The 16,977-nt window shown below is 28.9% G+C and overlaps 1 protein-coding gene and 1 pseudogene across 1 annotated transcript; both read right to left on the reverse strand.

The window, feature by feature from the left end:
• Positions 1-2,573: 2,573 nt before the first annotated feature.
• LOC149888209 (saxiphilin-like) lies at positions 2,574-5,068 on the reverse strand. The gene is made up of 5 exons (XM_090087717.1): positions 4,889-5,068; positions 3,705-3,774; positions 3,332-3,541; positions 2,996-3,205; positions 2,574-2,785 (listed from the first exon to the last, which is right to left on the reverse strand). The coding sequence occupies exons 2-4, from the start codon at positions 3,772-3,774 to the stop codon at positions 2,997-2,999; spliced, it is 489 nt and encodes a 162-aa protein (XP_089943843.1). The 5' UTR covers positions 4,889-5,068; the 3' UTR covers positions 2,574-2,785; position 2,996.
• A 6,827-nt stretch (positions 5,069-11,895) lies between these two features.
• Positions 11,896-13,355, reverse strand: LOC149888210 (histone-lysine N-methyltransferase SETMAR pseudogene; annotated as a pseudogene).
• Between the last annotated feature and the right edge of the window lie 3,622 nt (positions 13,356-16,977).

Raw genomic sequence — 16,977 nt, forward strand, 5'->3', positions numbered from 1 at the left:
CGACCAATTTAGCAGATTAGCCAATAACGCATCGTGCCTCATGTTTCAAGTCTCAATTGTATTGAATTGAAATCAAAGAAAGGAGGGATTAAAACTTCTTTCCCCTCTTGTTTCCTGCGCAAAGTAGTTCTGCACGACTCGCAAAGCTCTTATGGTACCCGAAATTCACTGATATTGACCTTGGTCTTGTACATTTGGCATATTCGATCTGTTCGGAAATTAGTAAACTGTTTTAAGCATTTTTCAGATAGAGCAAGCACACAAACTTTCGATTTTCATCATGAATCTTTGCTTGATTTGGCATTAATTCACTAAATTTAACTTCACTAAATCAAACTCTACATTTTACAAAGTTTAACATAAACTTATATTGGATAACAATCCGCTTAACATACTTACAGTTATTAACATACTTATAATTACTTAGTGATAGTTGTTAACAATTACAATTTTTAAGATACTTATAACTATTTGAATTAATGATACTTTTCACACTTAATAATAACTTAAAAGAGATCTTATTAGAAGAGACAGTCTTACAAACGACTTTAACTGGTCTTTAAAGGACTATTCTGCCCTTCATAACATTTCTCTATTCAAAAGTTATTACACTTTTAGAAAACTTTAGATAGAGATTTTCTATTTTTGTGCCTCTGCAATTCTTTTTGTAAATTTTTTACAAATTTTGTTTCAAACAACCCTAATCTGTAAAGATTGATTTTTCTCGCAATCGCCCTTCGAACTTTTTACCGGTCTGTTATCTTAGTTATCTTATCTAAATTTTTGAATTCAATTATCGCAGTCAATATAACAAATATTTGGTATTCTCACAGTTTTTCTGTTTTAACAAAAATAAATATTTTTTTTTTTCTATGTAGGTGTCCTTAGAAATGCTTTCAATCATTTTTTAGCATAAAAATGCATTTTGGCAGTAGTTCATACCTAAGGAAATGCTGAGATTTTCACGCAATGCATAAGCCAAGTCAAACCACGTTTTAAATTGAAAATCAATATTTTGGTTTATAAAATGAAAACGGTACATGTACCAATTAAAAATTGTTTATTGTTTCAACCAATTAAAAATTGTATTACATAGTAGAACACTCATGTTACCATTACTTTGAAAATAGTGACAGAACATCCCAGCAACCGCTTACGTTTTGAGGTATAAGTAGCAAAAAACTAACATAATTTAAACTAAAACTGCCATAAATCCACCCCATGTAAGTGGCGTTCTTGGGTCAGCTAGGTTGGCATTATCACAATCCATCATAACCGCTATGTGTCATACTATTTTTCTAATGAGAAAACTCAATTTTTTGTTGTGGATCTTTTTTCAGCGGTAGTGCAATTAATTTGCTGCAACAAGATTTTAAATCAAGTAGTAACTACAAAACAATAATACATTCAAAAGTATATTGGAATATATAACATAATATAAAAAAATATATAGCAATAATACATATAAAAACAAGCAGAAAAACCTTTTTCATCATTACGTCATCAAAATGCTTTGTTTTTTTTTTAGCACTTGGTAAAAATTTTTCCTGTTCCAATCCAAGACGTTATTTTGCTCTCTAAATGTTGGTTACCATGATTACTATAAACCAAAAATTAGATAATAAAACTTAGAACTTACTGAAAAACTTGCGACAGCCTAATGGACTATGAACCTAATGGACTATGAAACATCTTTTGGCTTTGAGATACCAACGTAGCGATCAGTATCTAAGATTTCTAGCTCAAGATTTGGCTTTTAGGTCATATTTGACACCATTTCTAAATGTTTGCTCAATCAAAGAGAGCTCCTTGGTCATCATACTCATGGATTGGACTGGATTGCGCTGAATTCGGCCTTTGACTGCTCTAATTAGCCGAAAAGTTCTCACAGTCTTTGTTTTACTATTTCCTGGTTATTGTTTTTTATGAGACCAAACATTTCAAATCGATTCAAAATATCGTTTTATACAATTCGTCTAGCCATTTCAAGTCTTGCTAAAATGTCCCTTTGCGTAACACCCAAGAGATGAAGGTCAATCATGATAGTCATTGTAATAAAAACAAGTTTTTCATTTTGTTACTTGTTTATGTACCAATCAAAGATTCCAAAACCATAATCAAGACAATTGATTCCAACAAAATGAATGATTCCAACAAAATGATGACAAATGATTCCATAAAAAAAAAAACTTTGAAAAAGAAAGAAAAAGTTAGTGGGGAATTTTAAGGGTGCATGCTGTATGTTATTATATTTACATGGGTGAAATTAAAGTAAATACTAAGGACGTATACCAATCGAACTCTCAGACAAATTACTGAAAAATGAATTCTGAAAAACTGTTAAGGCTCATATAAGTTTACTAAAAACTTTGTTTTAAAAGTTACAAAGTATTTTCTACAGGAGACAGAAATTAAAAGTAGAATTCAGTGAAGTTTCTTGAAAAAAAAAAATTTTTTTTGAGTAAAAAATGATTTGTTATGCAAAGAGAGATTTTAACGCTACGTCATAATCATTATACGACGTTCTTCCGACATTATCTTGGTTTATTTTAGATAATAAAAAAAAAATTAACTTTCTTTCAAACAAATTTACTGTGTAATCAAAAAAATGTATAATAATACAACATATTTTGGGTGAATCCAAGAAGATGAAGAGATAAATATAGATATGAAAATAGAGAAAAGTCATTAATTTTGCTACGTAAATTCAGTCTTTTTTTTGAAATCTTTTTATATCTTGCTTCGTATATCACGTGTTCACAAGTCGAAGCTGTTTCTGGTCGAACTAAGAAAGAAAAGATTGAGTTTTTTTTTTTTTTTTAAAAAAAAAAAAAAAAAGAATAATTATGCAAACAAATGCAAAACTTATCTTCAACAGCATATTAAATTGATCAATTAAAATGATCAGTTCAACATTCAAATTATGTTTCCAACTTCTTTTTAACTTGTTGTTTAAATTGTTGTTTGATTTTTAAGAACACAAATAATTCATTACCCTAGAAGCACACTGGATCAGGCTGTGTAGGTCTAACTCTTGAGCCCGGAAGCTCTTTTCCAGTTATTACATCTACGCACCATCGTTCACCAGTGGATCCGTATCTTTGTAATGGCTTATAATTGCCACTCGCGTCACATGTTGGAATGTACCTGCCGATTATAAGTTCATTTGATGCCATCAACTTTATTCTTACAGATGAGCATTTTTCTAAACAAAAAAAAAAGAAAAAATTTCTTAAACCAATTTTCAAGTTAGGTGTTATTATTTTCTTTTAAATTCTTTTATCATAACGATTTTTATGACTCTGAGGTTTAAAAGAATTTATATCTTTACCATTTGAACAGATGGGATCACGCTGTGTGCGGTCAACTCTTGTACCTTTAATCTCTTTCCCTGTCAGTACATCGACGCACCATCGCTCACCGGTGGATCCGTATGTTTGTAATGGCCGGTAATTTCCATTTTCATCACACGACGGTAGAAATATGCCGACTATAAGTTTATTTGATGTCAACAGCGCTTGTCTTTTGGTTCGGCAATTATCTGACCAAGAAAAGTAAAAGTTTTAATAAGTTTCATTCGAAACATCGATATCATACTTTTTCATCATGATTCTATAAGATTTCATCCTCATTCTGTATAACATAATTTTTTTAGTGTAACAAAATATTTGAAATTTAATTAAACAAATCAAATTATTTCTGACCTTCAGTTCCCACGACAAATGAAGTTGCTGTTACACATAAAAGCAGAGTGGTGAGGCTAAAGCAGTGCATCTATAAATGTTTTAAAATAATCAACAAGAGTTTTTTCAATGGCATATTTGTTAGAAATTTTAACGCCTTGAACTAAAAGTTTGAAGCAACTTTCCTCCGAAAGTTAATCAAAAAGATAGAAGTTCTGTTAAAGATAAAATGTGCTACAATTGATCTAAATGATTCTATGGTGCCTAAAAAAATTATGAAAGAGTTTTATATTAACTGGTAAATTCCATATTAAATCCATCAATATATTTCACAGACTCCGTATTAGTATATTCTTTAATTAGAAATATCTATTTCTCTGACGCTTTGTAAAGTTCTATTATAAAATTTTCGAGCAGGCTGTTAATTTTGAGTATCTCTGTTTTCATTAAAATTGATTTAAAAAAAAAAAAGAAATAAAAAGAACATAGTTTAAATCATTACTTAAAAAAAATGCACTTCTCTACAATTTCTGGTCAACAATTTTTAATCTCTGCTTTTGTATTTACTTTTCAATTGACAATTTGGTTTTTAATAAATATATTTATACAATCTTCAATCGATTACTCAACATAACTTTTTCCTAGGAAAACTTTGGAAATCAACATAAAAATATATTCCGTTTTAAATAATAAATTAATTATATCATTTTAAATTAAATTAGGTTTTCATAGTTATAAAACATAGCTTCTTAGTTTTATGTCTTGTTATAAAACAACTAAAAGTTTTCGAATTTGGAAGAAAACTTCACCGATGTTTCAAACAGTGTCACGAAGCAACCAGTAAAATCAGAGTTTAAAAAAAAACACATTTTGCTTAACCGTTTTTTAAACTAACTGAGGGGTAAATTCCTCTAATAAGGGTAACGCTCTCTTATAAGCTTCTTTTTTTTAAGCTTATTAAGTAAAAAAAAAATTAAATGTTATATTTCCATTACAATATTATCTGAGCTTACAAATATCTTATTTTGCACTGGCAATTAATTAGCAAATCGTTGATAACAGCCTTTAGACAATTACAAATTGAACCGAGAAATAAAAAAAAATATTGAGACAAATTTTTCTTAATAAAAAGTTTTGTTAAGAAAATGATCAAATTAAAAATAAAATGGAGTGTTAAATTTAAGCAACATAAAAAATAAAGATACCTCAAAAAAGAAATGATCCACAGAGATTTAAAATGCACACTTTTAATTAAAAACCTTGAATAGTAAGTTTTTGAAAAGTAACGCTTCCTTAAATAGTCTATTATTATGTAAATATTTACACCCGTTTAAAAAATAAGCAATCAAATATGTCTTTTCGGTAAGAATAAAACGTGAATGAAAATACACCTATCACACCGGCTTGAAATCGACAAACAAGTGTGATGGTGCATTTTTCACACGTTGTTCCATAATTACAAAAAGCAAAAGAAACAATTAGAAAGTTCTACGGGGGCTGCATAATTGACTTCTTTATATATAAAAGTGCCTTTTTTTATTGGTGATTTGATTCTGGTCTCTATTTTTTTTTGTTATCGAAGATAAGATTCTGGTCTCTATTTTTTTGTTGTCGAAGATAAAATTCTGGTCTCTATTTTTTTGTTGTCGAAGATAAGATTCTGGTCTCTATTTTTTTGTTGTCGAAGATAAAATTCTGGTCTCTATTTTTTTGTTGTCGAAGATAAAATTCTGGTCTCTATTTTTTTGTTGTCGAAGATAAAATTCTGGTCTCTATTTTTTTGTTGTCGAAGATAAAATTCTGGTCTCTATTTTTTTGTTGTCGAAGATAAAATTCTGGTCTCTATTTTTTTGTTGTCGAAGATAAAATTCTGGTCTCTTTTATCCAAAAACAAATTTTTGAAAAATTCAAACTTATTTAACTTTTGTAAAATGACTGAGCTTAAAGAGAAAAAAAAAATGAAGCTTTTGAAATTTAAAAAAATTTTCCGAAAAAAAGACGAATAGTTAGTATTGTTGCTGTAACGGTAAATTGTGTTATCGAGACAATTCCTCAAAACAAATATTTTGATACACAGAGTTAGCCTTAATGACGATATTCTCGATCAATTTTCAAAGCAAATATTGTTGTGTAAAGCGTTAGTCTTGTTGATGATGCCCTCCCTCAAATGTCAATTGTAAATATCCCTCAAGTGTCAAATGCTAATCTTCCTCAAGAACATTAAAATGATGAAGAGAAATTTATTATTTAAGAAATTTGTTAACAAAGAGAAATTAAAAATCGAAATACATGGAATAATTTACACAATGACTTTATAAGTAAATTTATAAGTAAATTTATAGGTAAATTTATAAGTAAATTTATAGGTAAATTTATAAGTAAATTTATAGGTAAATTTATTAGTAAATTTATAAGTAAATTTATGAGTAAATTTATAAGTAAATTTATAAGTAAATTTATAAGTAAATTTATAAGTAAATTTATAAGAAAATTTATAAGTAAATTTATAAGTAAATGTGTTGGTTATTGAAAAAGAAGAAACTTTTGACCAAATCAAAAAGTCAACTTAAGTGAAATCGAAGCAGAAAGAAAAAGATTTTTTGAAGCAAAAACTCCATTGCATGATATAGGAAGATAAATATTTATACAAATTTCGTACAAATATTTGAGGTGAATTGAGTTGAAAAAAATGATATTTATATTGAATTACTAATGAAACTTTAGATTGCAAAAGAGTTTTTTAAATTGGTTTTTTTAAAGTCGGGAAAATAGGATTTTTCTTATGAATAAAAAATATTATAATTTTTTAGCACTTTAAAGAGAGCTAAAGTTTTTATAAAAAAACGATGACGTGAGCGTCTTCATATATTTCTAAGACCAAAAAGCAAGACCAAAACTGCAATTTACTGGTTGGTGTTTTTAGAAGATTTTATCAACAACAAAAATAAAATATATTGAAGCTTGGGGAATACTTTCTATTGGGCTACATGCTTCCCACAAGCCTCTATTCTGAACATTTGTGGTTTACTTGCCTCCAGTCTTCAGTTCTCATACCTCCGTTAGCTGAACAAAACAATCAATTCAAATTAATGATTCATTAATATAATTAAAACGGAGAAATATATGATAGGATCATATCTTTCATTTATTACTCAAAAAAGAGGCTGTGAACTTTTTCAACAATAAATTGTGTTATTTGTCGCTCACACTTTTGAAAACATAAGAAACAGACAAAATTTCTGTGTTCTTTGTGTGTTTTAGCAGAATGTGGCATTTTGAATCATAAATGACACAAAAACAACAATTACAAAAAAGTGGAAACAAAAATGTAAAAAATCTATGCCTTTTCCCAGAGGATTCCATTAGAAAAACTTATTGTGCAAGCCTTCATTAATATGCCGGAACCCTACATTGACATTTCCCTGAAAATCTGAATATTGCTATTTATCATTGTTTATAAAAATGCAAAAAAAATCTGATCATTTTTCATTTGTGTGTTCATAGAATAAAAGTTCAACTTCAATTTTTTTTTCTTGGATATAAATTGATCATTTCAATTTTTACTGCTTTTTCATCCCACCAAAGTGTTTCTTCGGGAAGAGTAGGTTGCATTTTTTCTGAAATGTTCTAACAGTTTTAGTATTTACTAGTATTTCCAACAATAAATTATCAGTTTGTAGTTTGTACAGCTACTTATTGTTTCTTGTTCTAATCCAATAAATTATTTTGCTCTCAAAGTACTACAATGGACCAAAAATAGATATTAAAACATAGAAATAGCAAAAAACATAAAAACACCGAAAAACTTGCCAATGCGATTTGTTTACGTGAATTATTTATATATAAAAAAAATTCGACCCACCCTAATATATATATATATATACATACATATATATATATATATATATATTTATATACATATATATATATATACATATATATATATATATATGTATATATATATATATACATATTATATGCGTATATATATATATGCATATAATATGCATATATATATATATACATATTATATGCATATATATATATATGTATATATATATATAAGCATATAATATGTATATATATATATATGCATATATATGCATATATATATATATATGCATATAATATGTATATATATATATATGCATTTAATATGTATATATATATGCATATAATATGTATATATATATATATGCATATAATATGTATATATATATACATATTATATGCATATATATATATATATATATACATATTATATGCATATATTTATATATATACATATTATATGCATATATATATATATATACATATTATATGCATATATATATATATACATATTATATGCATATATATATGCATATATATGCATATATATATATATACATATTATATGCATATATATATATATGTATATATATATATATATACATATTATATGCATATATATATATACATATATTATATGCATATATATATATATATGCATATATATATATATACATATTATTTGCATATATATATATATATATGTATATATATATATACATATTATATGCATATATATATATATATATGTATATATATATGTATATATATATACATATTATATGCATATATATATATATATATATATATATGTATATATATATATATACATAAATACATATATATATATGTGTATATATATATATACATGTTATATGCATATATATATATGTATATATATATGTATATATATATATACATATATATTACATATATATTACATATATATATGTATATATATATATATATATATATATATATATATATATATATATATATATATATATATGTATATATATATATATATATACATAAATACATATACATATTAGGGTGGGGTCGAATTTTTTTTTTTTATGAAACATGGAAATAAAGTTGCATTTTGTTGTCTCTATTAACAATATGTAAAAAAAATGTAATAAAAATTTGATTTAGTTTTGCAAACTTTAGCTTGAATTTTATTATATCAGGTCAAAATGATGCTATTTTACAACAGTCGTATAAGTGTAGGATAAAAGCATATAGATTTAGATTTTTTGATAATTTATGTTAATAACATTATATTACAACAACAATATAAACAACAGGCACTCGTTACTCTACAAAACAAAGGGTTAAAAGTAGAGATAAAACAATCGAGGTCGATGTGTTTCGAAGTCGAAATCGAAGCTTCGACGTCGCGTGTTTCGAAATCGTTAAAAGTTGTATGAAATTTATTTAAACGGTTTTCAAAATTGTATTACTTCGAATAAAATATATTTTCGCGGTTTTCAAACCGTAAAAAGTTGTATATAACTTAATTTGACGGTTTTCCAAATCGCTATAGTTCAAATAATGTATATTTTCGCGGTTTTCAAAATTGTAAAAAGTTGTGTAAATTCGAAAATGGCGTGCTTTAAAGTTGTTTAAAATTTCTATCGGCTTTCAAATTCACTTCCAAAAATTTAACTGTCTTCGAAATCGTTTGAGTAAACGAAACGAGTGCATACAATAAGTAAACAAACGAACGTCGCGTGACTTCGTTCAGGTTTTAAGCTAAATGACTTCAAGTTTAAGTTTAATGACTTCAACTTTAAGTTCTTTAAGCAAAAAGTGAAGTCAAGTGATAAGCCATATTTTAAGTTGAACTTGTATGTTGCCTAACTAATACCATTACACTCTTCCCCTCTATTCTCCTAGTCTCCTACTCTACTCCTTAGATTTGGAAAAAGTTACAATCAATGAGAAGCTACCTATGTTCAGTTTCATATACCAAACCAGTAATCACTTCACAATGTAAAGTAATGTAAAGTGATAACTGGTTTGGTATATGGTAGCAATTAGTTCCCTTCTAAGTTCTAATTTCTAAATAATAAAAGTTTGAAGTATACACAACAGTAACATTACAGAAAAAAGAATATACAAAAGATATGCTAAGACCTTTGCTTTTACCTAATAATCATTCCAGATTTCAAAAATCCAGTTCCTTTAACCCGTGAAAAAATTATTTGCATATTATCGATTATCTAATCTGAAATAATCCTAGCACGCTACCTTAGTAGAGAATATTTATTATATTCCAGTTTAACAATCCTGGAGATAGGTCTCCGTTTCATTTTTAATGTGGCGGTATCATCATCATCATCATCATCATCATCATCATCATCATCATCATCATCATCATCATCATCATCATCATCATCATCATCATCATCATCATCATCATCATCATCATCATCACCATCATTTTGATCTCTGCCTTGAGCAGATCTAGCTGCCATTTGCTCTTTAGTAAAAACTTGGTATCTGATAGAAGATCTAATGATCTTGTCGCTAGAACCATAAAAAGTTATAATAGAATATAACTTAAGCCATTAATAAATATAGACAAATAAAAATGACAAAATTCTAAAAACAAAAGAGCGTGTTTATACAAATTTCTTATTTTTTTAAAAGTATTTTAACATATTGTCATTAAAGAGAATGAATTAAAACAATTTTGTAATTAGGTAAAACAATTTTGCTCCAGAGATAGGGTACCCAATCTCTGGAGCAAAATAGGGTACAAAATTCAATCAGTTCTGTATAGCTTATCGTGCACCCGGGGGCACGATAAGCTATACAGAACTGATTGAATTTTGTTCGACAAAAGGGTTCAAAGAGTAAGTTATCATTTCGTAGTGTATACTTATTTTTTGTTTTTAAGGTAATAAAATCTTTAAAAACGTGTAAGGACGAATTGATTTTACATTGAAACATAAAGCATAATATTTTATATACATTCACTTCATAAATGTTAAGTACTTTTATATTTTTGAATAAAAACTTTGAATGCGTAAATCGATTTTCAAAACAAACTAAGCGTATTGCGTGTTTCTGACGATGGTAAAGAGTACGCAACTTACTTTTGCTTGTACTTCCCCAAGCAATATTTGCATAGTTAATATAACTATGTATAAATGAGTAATAGAGTTGGATTAAAATGGTTTTGTTTAAATAATTTCTTATCTTGTATCAAAGTATTATAGATCAAATATATATTATAAATCAAATATCGAATATATATTATAGATCGAATATATATTATAAATTATATATCGAATATATATTATAGATCGAATATATATTATAGATCGAATATCAAATTATAGATCAATAATCGAATATATATTATAGATCAAAGTTCTCGTTGATAAAGACCAACTTCTCAGTAGTTTTTAGAGACAAACTGCAACTCTTCACCATCATCTTTAAGAAGCTCATGGGTGATCTCAGTTGAGACATTGATTGCACCTTGCTGCTTTGACATTCAATCTACTGTTTTAGGATGACTGTCTTTCAACTTGTCAAAAATCTCATCCCTGACACCTTAGCAGGCAGCCTACAGCATAAGGTATGATGTCACATCCTCCTCTTGGGCATCGTTTCTCGAGTTCTAGAATGAGCTCAACCATGAAAGGACCTACTCCAGTAACACTGTTCTTTCTAATTTCTTTATCCCTCAGAGAAGCATACCTATCCACAAGATGAACAATGGGTGTCAGCGCTCTATCCATTGTATTTTTCATCAGACCTTATCTCCTCTGTATTCTTTCAGGTAAGTAATGCCAAACCAGCGAGCAATGGCTCTTTGGCATATTTGTTTGATGTTTTACAATGCTTATATCGTTTTTAATAACATACTCAAAGTTACAAGTTTTTCAAATTCGTTAAATATAATCTAAACAAATTTATACAATTTTCATAATCGTAAAAGTTTGATTTACAACTTTTTGCGGCTTTCAGCATCGTTTTAATTAAGTTTTAAAGACTTTTAAAGGTTTTCAAGGTCGATTTAGAGTTAAAGCTACAATTTTTCACGGCTTTCATAACCGTTTAATTAATTTTTTTTCGAAGTTTAACGGATTTCGACATCGTTTAATTTAAGAAACTTCGCCAAACTGACGGCTTTCAAAGTCGAACAAAAAATATACGACTTTGAAAACCGTAACTCGATTGTTTTATCTCTGGTTGATAGTGGTTGTATTTACATAAATGAATCAAAATGCTTTTATTACAAGACACTTTAGCATTTAACCCCTTATTAAGTAGAGAGATGGACCCCTGTTCAAACACTGTGACTATGTGATTTTTATCTATGTATAAACTAAAAAAAAAGGACCAAATGAGCTAAAGAAAAGTATTATGACGTTTCCATCATTGGTGGAGAAGAGCTTAACCATTCATTAAGTAACTTGCTATTTAATGAATGGTTAAACTCTAAAATAAATGATTGTAATCTTCGTAAACGAAGTTTAGTTTTAATTAGACCTATTTTTCGGTACACTAGGTAAACAAGGAATATAATATAATGTAAAATGTAATATAATATAAAATATGATATAATACAAAGTATAATATAATATAAAATATAATATAATATAAAATATAATACATTACAAAAAAATATAATATAATAAAAACTATAATATAATATAAAATATAATATATTACAAAATATAATATAATACAAAATATATCATAATATAAAATATATATATCAGACAACCGAAAAAGTTCGTGCGGTTTTGCAGATCCATAAATAAATACACAAAGAAGCAGTTTTAGTAAATTTAGTTCTGAAAAATAGTCTCCTTCAGCAAGAATAACTTTCTCCCATCGTGAAACAAGCTAGTATAGTCCATTTTTATAAAAGTTTTGAGTTTGGTAGCTAAAAAATTGAATTAACTCATTTTCGAGATCTTCTCTATTTCGAAACTGTCGATTCCTCATATGGTTACCCAGGGCCAAAAACAGGTGATAGTCGCTTGGCGCAAGGTCTGGTGAATACGGAGGGTAAGGTAGATTCTCCTATTGTAAACGTGCTAGAGTTTCCCGCGTGATTTTTGCGGTGTGCGGTCTGGCGTTGTCCTGGTGGAATACAACACCTTTTCTGTTTACCAAAGCTGCTTGTTCTTGGTGAAGAGCAACCGAAACTCTGTCCAAAAGGGCTGAGTATATCTCAGCAATAATGGTTTGTCCACTTGGTAGCAACTCATAGTGAACGATACCTGCTGTAGTCCACCATACACACAGTAAAACCTTTTGTTGGTGAATGCTTGGTTTAGGAGTCATCGGTACTGGATCGTTACTGGCTAGCCAATGATATGTACGTTTTTTATTGCAGTACATAATCCGTTTTTCGTCGCATGTCAACATCCGGTCAAAAAACGACACTAAATTGTGGCGGGAAAGCAATGAAGAACAAATGGTTAAGCGCTTTAGCTTGTTTGTTTTACTCAACTCATAAGGTATCCATTTCCTCAACTTCCAATGTTTTCCAAGTTGCTGCAAATGTAAACGAATAGTTTCATCACTCCCATTAAATCTTAAGGCAAGGTCCTGACATGTTTGACTGGAGTCCTGCTCGATTGCCAGCTTGATATCCTTGTTGTTTACGATGTTTGGTCTTCCAGATCTTAGTTCATCTTCAAGGTTTTCATTTCCAGAAGAAAATTTTTTAAACCACTTTTGACCCGTCCGTTCTGCTATGGTACCTTCCCCAAAAGCAGCGCAAATCTTACGACAAGCTTCTGCATTTTTGGTTCCAAGTTTGAACTCATAAAGTAAACAGGCGCGAATTATCGCATCTGACACAGTCATACTCCACTTAAGACTTTTAAATTTAAAACGCACTAATAAAACTTATGAAACACACTGATTGATTCTCCTTAAAACAAGCTTTAATTTATATGCAAAACCATCCCCCCACCACAACCAGTTTTCTTAATACATTTCTTATAAAATAGGCAATTAGGACAAACCACACGAACTTTTTTGGTTGCCTGATATATATATATATATATATATATATATATATATATATATATATATATATATATATATATATATATATATATATATATATATATATATATGGGTAATACTTTTAAGGGTGGTATTTAAATAGGTAATAATTATATGATTGATACTTAGATGAGTGACAAAGTATGCGCCCTTAAAAACGGCACTAACTTTTGAAAATGGGAGGTCGTAAAAACAAGTAAACAAAAGATACTTTTGGGAAGATAATTTATTTCATGTCATTTTCCATGAATTTCAAATAACTTAGAGCCTCAACTCTGGGTGTGTTGACCTTTCATATGTTTTCAGGACATACTCCTTGACCATGGTATTCCACTGCATGATGACAGAGGCTTTCAGAGCTTCAATACTATTGTGGAGATATGCACATCCCTTTAACTCCATCATATGCCCATTTACTGTAGTCCAGAGAGTGTACATCTGTAAAGTTTTGTAGCCACCAAACTTTTCTCTCAAAAAACAGGCATCTTTTTACTGTGTACCTCCTGGATCTTTCTGGCTGTATGAGGTAAAGCCCCACCCTACTGGTATATTATTTTGGCATCAGGGTTGAAGTCAGAGGTGATCCAGAACATGGTTTTCCAAAATTCTAATGTACACATCTGGATTGATTACAACCCTTGAATTAATAAAAACGGAGAGCATCTTCAAGTTATTTAATGCCACAAATCCAAACATCATCACAGGAGCAAGATGTCTTGTCCTGAACCTGAACTGATTGTGTGCTCACTCTAATAGAGTTCCAAGGCTTTCATACTGATGGATTGTACTGGATTGCGCTGAATTCGGTCTTTGACTGCTCTAATTAGCCATAAAGTTCTCACAGTCTTTGTCTTACAATTTCCTGGTTTCCTGGTTTCAATGCGACCAAACATTTTAAATCTATTTAAAATATCATACACAGTTTGTTTGGCCATTTCAAGTCTTGCTACAATTTCCTTGTGCGTAACACCCAAGAGATGAAGGTCAATGACAATAGTCATTGTAATATCAACAAGTTTTTCATTTTACTACTTGTTTACGTACGAATCAGAGATTCCAAAACCATAAATCAAACAATATTTCCATCAAAAATTTGAAAAAGGGCGCCAAAGTTAGTGCGGATTTTAAGAATGCATGCTGTATGTTATATTTACATGGGTGAAATTAAAGTAAATACTAAGGACGCACACCACTCGTACTCTCAGAAAAATACTGAAATATGAATTCTGAAAAACTGTTAAGGCTCATATAAGTTTACTAGAAACTTTGTTTTTAAAGTTACAAAGTATTTTCTACAGGAGACAGAAATTAAAAGTAGAATTCAGAGAAGTTTCTTGAAAAAAAAAATTTTTTTTGAGTAAAAAATGATTTGTTATGCAAAGAGTAGGGATTGCAATCCCGCATTGCGGGATCCCGCATAAATTTAAGGCATGCGAGATCCCGCAAAAACTACTGCGGGATCCGCGGGATTGGCGGGATTTTGAAACTATTGCTTTTAAACAAAAAAGGTCAATTCTTTTAAACTAAAAAGACAAAAAAAATATCAAATTAAAAGTGTTTAATGTATTTGCGAAACAAATCCATTTAAAAATTTATCTTCAGCTATTAAAATATTTTTCTTAGCTATAAATATAAAAAAATCATTCAAAAATAAATAATTATTTAGCAAAACATTGGTCGAACTCGTTCAAATTTTTTTTTGTTTAATTAATGATTATGTTGAAATTTTCGCTAATGAGTATGTTGAAATTTTTGTTAATGAGTATGCTGAAAACGTGAAATTGAAAACGTGCGTGCATAATTATAAAAAATATACTTTTAAAAACTACTTTTTAAAAAGTCTTTAAAAATTATTTACATTAAGATTTTAATACAAAAGTACTAAGCATGTCGCAAATTAAAACTATATGGAATATTTTAAAAAAAGTGATAAAGAAAATGCGAAGTGCATGCTATGTTCGGCTTTACATTTAATAGTTTTTGCACATCTTCAGATTTACGGTTCTTGTTTTCAAAGAAAGGTTTCCGGCTTCCTACTTCACCTAATACTATAAGATCGATGGTAGTTAAATTCTCAGATTCTGTAAAAGTCAATATAATGAAAAAATTCACATCACTAAAAAAGCAAAATCAAAAGTTTTCAATAACGTTTGACGAATGGACATCACAAAATAGTCAGAGATACTTAAACTTAAATTTACATATGGAAGCGAAACACTTTAATCTTGGATTGATTCGAAACCATGGATCGTGTAATGCAGAATATTGCGTCAAGTTAGTTGCTATCAACAACTATGTTATGCTCATGGAATACAACTTGCAGTTATTGATATCTTATACAAGAAAAACAGCGGAGAAGTCGAAGAATCGTTTACTACATATGAAAATTGTAAAGAAGAAGATGAATATGGTAAAACTGAGGATGATGAAGTTATAATAAAGAATATGGTTTGACAATGATTTTGACCGACCATCTGCTGATTGGTATTTGATATTGTATTGAAAAAGCCTTAATTGATATTGGGTCAGAAATTCGTTTCATCTAAGAAGAGTGGTCCCAAATCAATGACTTAATTATTTGCCTAGCACCACTAAAACTTGGTCTCGAACTTTTATGCAGGAGAGAATCGAACCTTGTCAAGGCGGAAACAACTTTTCAATTTATGCTAGATAAATTGCAAAAGCAATCATCACTTTTGAGCATAGATTTAGCCGCGGCACTTCGTGTGAGGTTTACACAACGTCGTAATAAGAATTTAAATGGACTACTAGTTTACTTACAAAATCCGACGAAGAAAATGAACTCAAAGAAAAAGAAGCTGTAGATTTTATTAACAGTTCCCAAATACTTACTCCTACAATTCTATCGCTGAAAAAAGAATTGGAAAATCAAACACAGAAAGACAAGAAAAGCTGGACAGAAAATGTAAAGGAGAGACCAAATTTAGATTCTTTAGACTTTGATAAATTATTGAAGCCGGAAATGTCTGCCTACAAAAGTAATGGAGTAAGAGGCAAGCTTCAAGATATAGCGCATAGTTACTTGATGACCATACCACCAACAAGCGTAGAGGCCGAGCGAGCTTTTTCAGCAGCTGGTTACATATGCAGTCCTTTGAGGAATAGATTAAGTGATGATACCTTAAGTAGGGTCTGTTTCTTAAGAGCGCATTTCTTACAATGATTTTCTCATTTTGATATTTAAAAAAAAAAATAAAGCTAATAGACGTTCTTCGTAAAGCTAAAAGATGTCCTATGCACTTTGGCTTGTCTTTTTGTTCATTAAATGTTAAGAATTATATTGATTTACAAATGAATTGTGTTTTTTGGCTTTATTTACCTTATTTTATCAATTTCATAAGTTGAGTATATTTTTTCTGAAATACTTGAAAGAAAAATACAATTGTCATTTTGCCTT

This window comes from Hydra viridissima, unplaced genomic scaffold (genome assembly GCF_058129835.1).
Source record: "Hydra viridissima isolate aposymbiotic clone 2 unplaced genomic scaffold, HvirCarnegie_v1 scaffold_5, whole genome shotgun sequence".
NCBI classification, from domain to species: Eukaryota; Metazoa; Cnidaria; class Hydrozoa; order Anthoathecata; family Hydridae; genus Hydra; species Hydra viridissima.

Coding starts and splice junctions, on each gene's coding strand:
- LOC149888209 (XM_090087717.1), bottom strand. CDS start 3,774: ATGCACTGCTTTAGCCTCACCACTCTGCTTTTATGTGTAACAGCAACT. Junction 3,542..3,704: donor ATTTGTCGTGGGAACTGAAG/GTCAGAAATAAT, acceptor TTTCTTGGTCAG/ATAATTGCCGAACCAAAAGA. Junction 3,206..3,331: donor TGATCCCATCTGTTCAAATG/GTAAAGATATAA, acceptor TTTTTTGTTTAG/AAAAATGCTCATCTGTAAGA.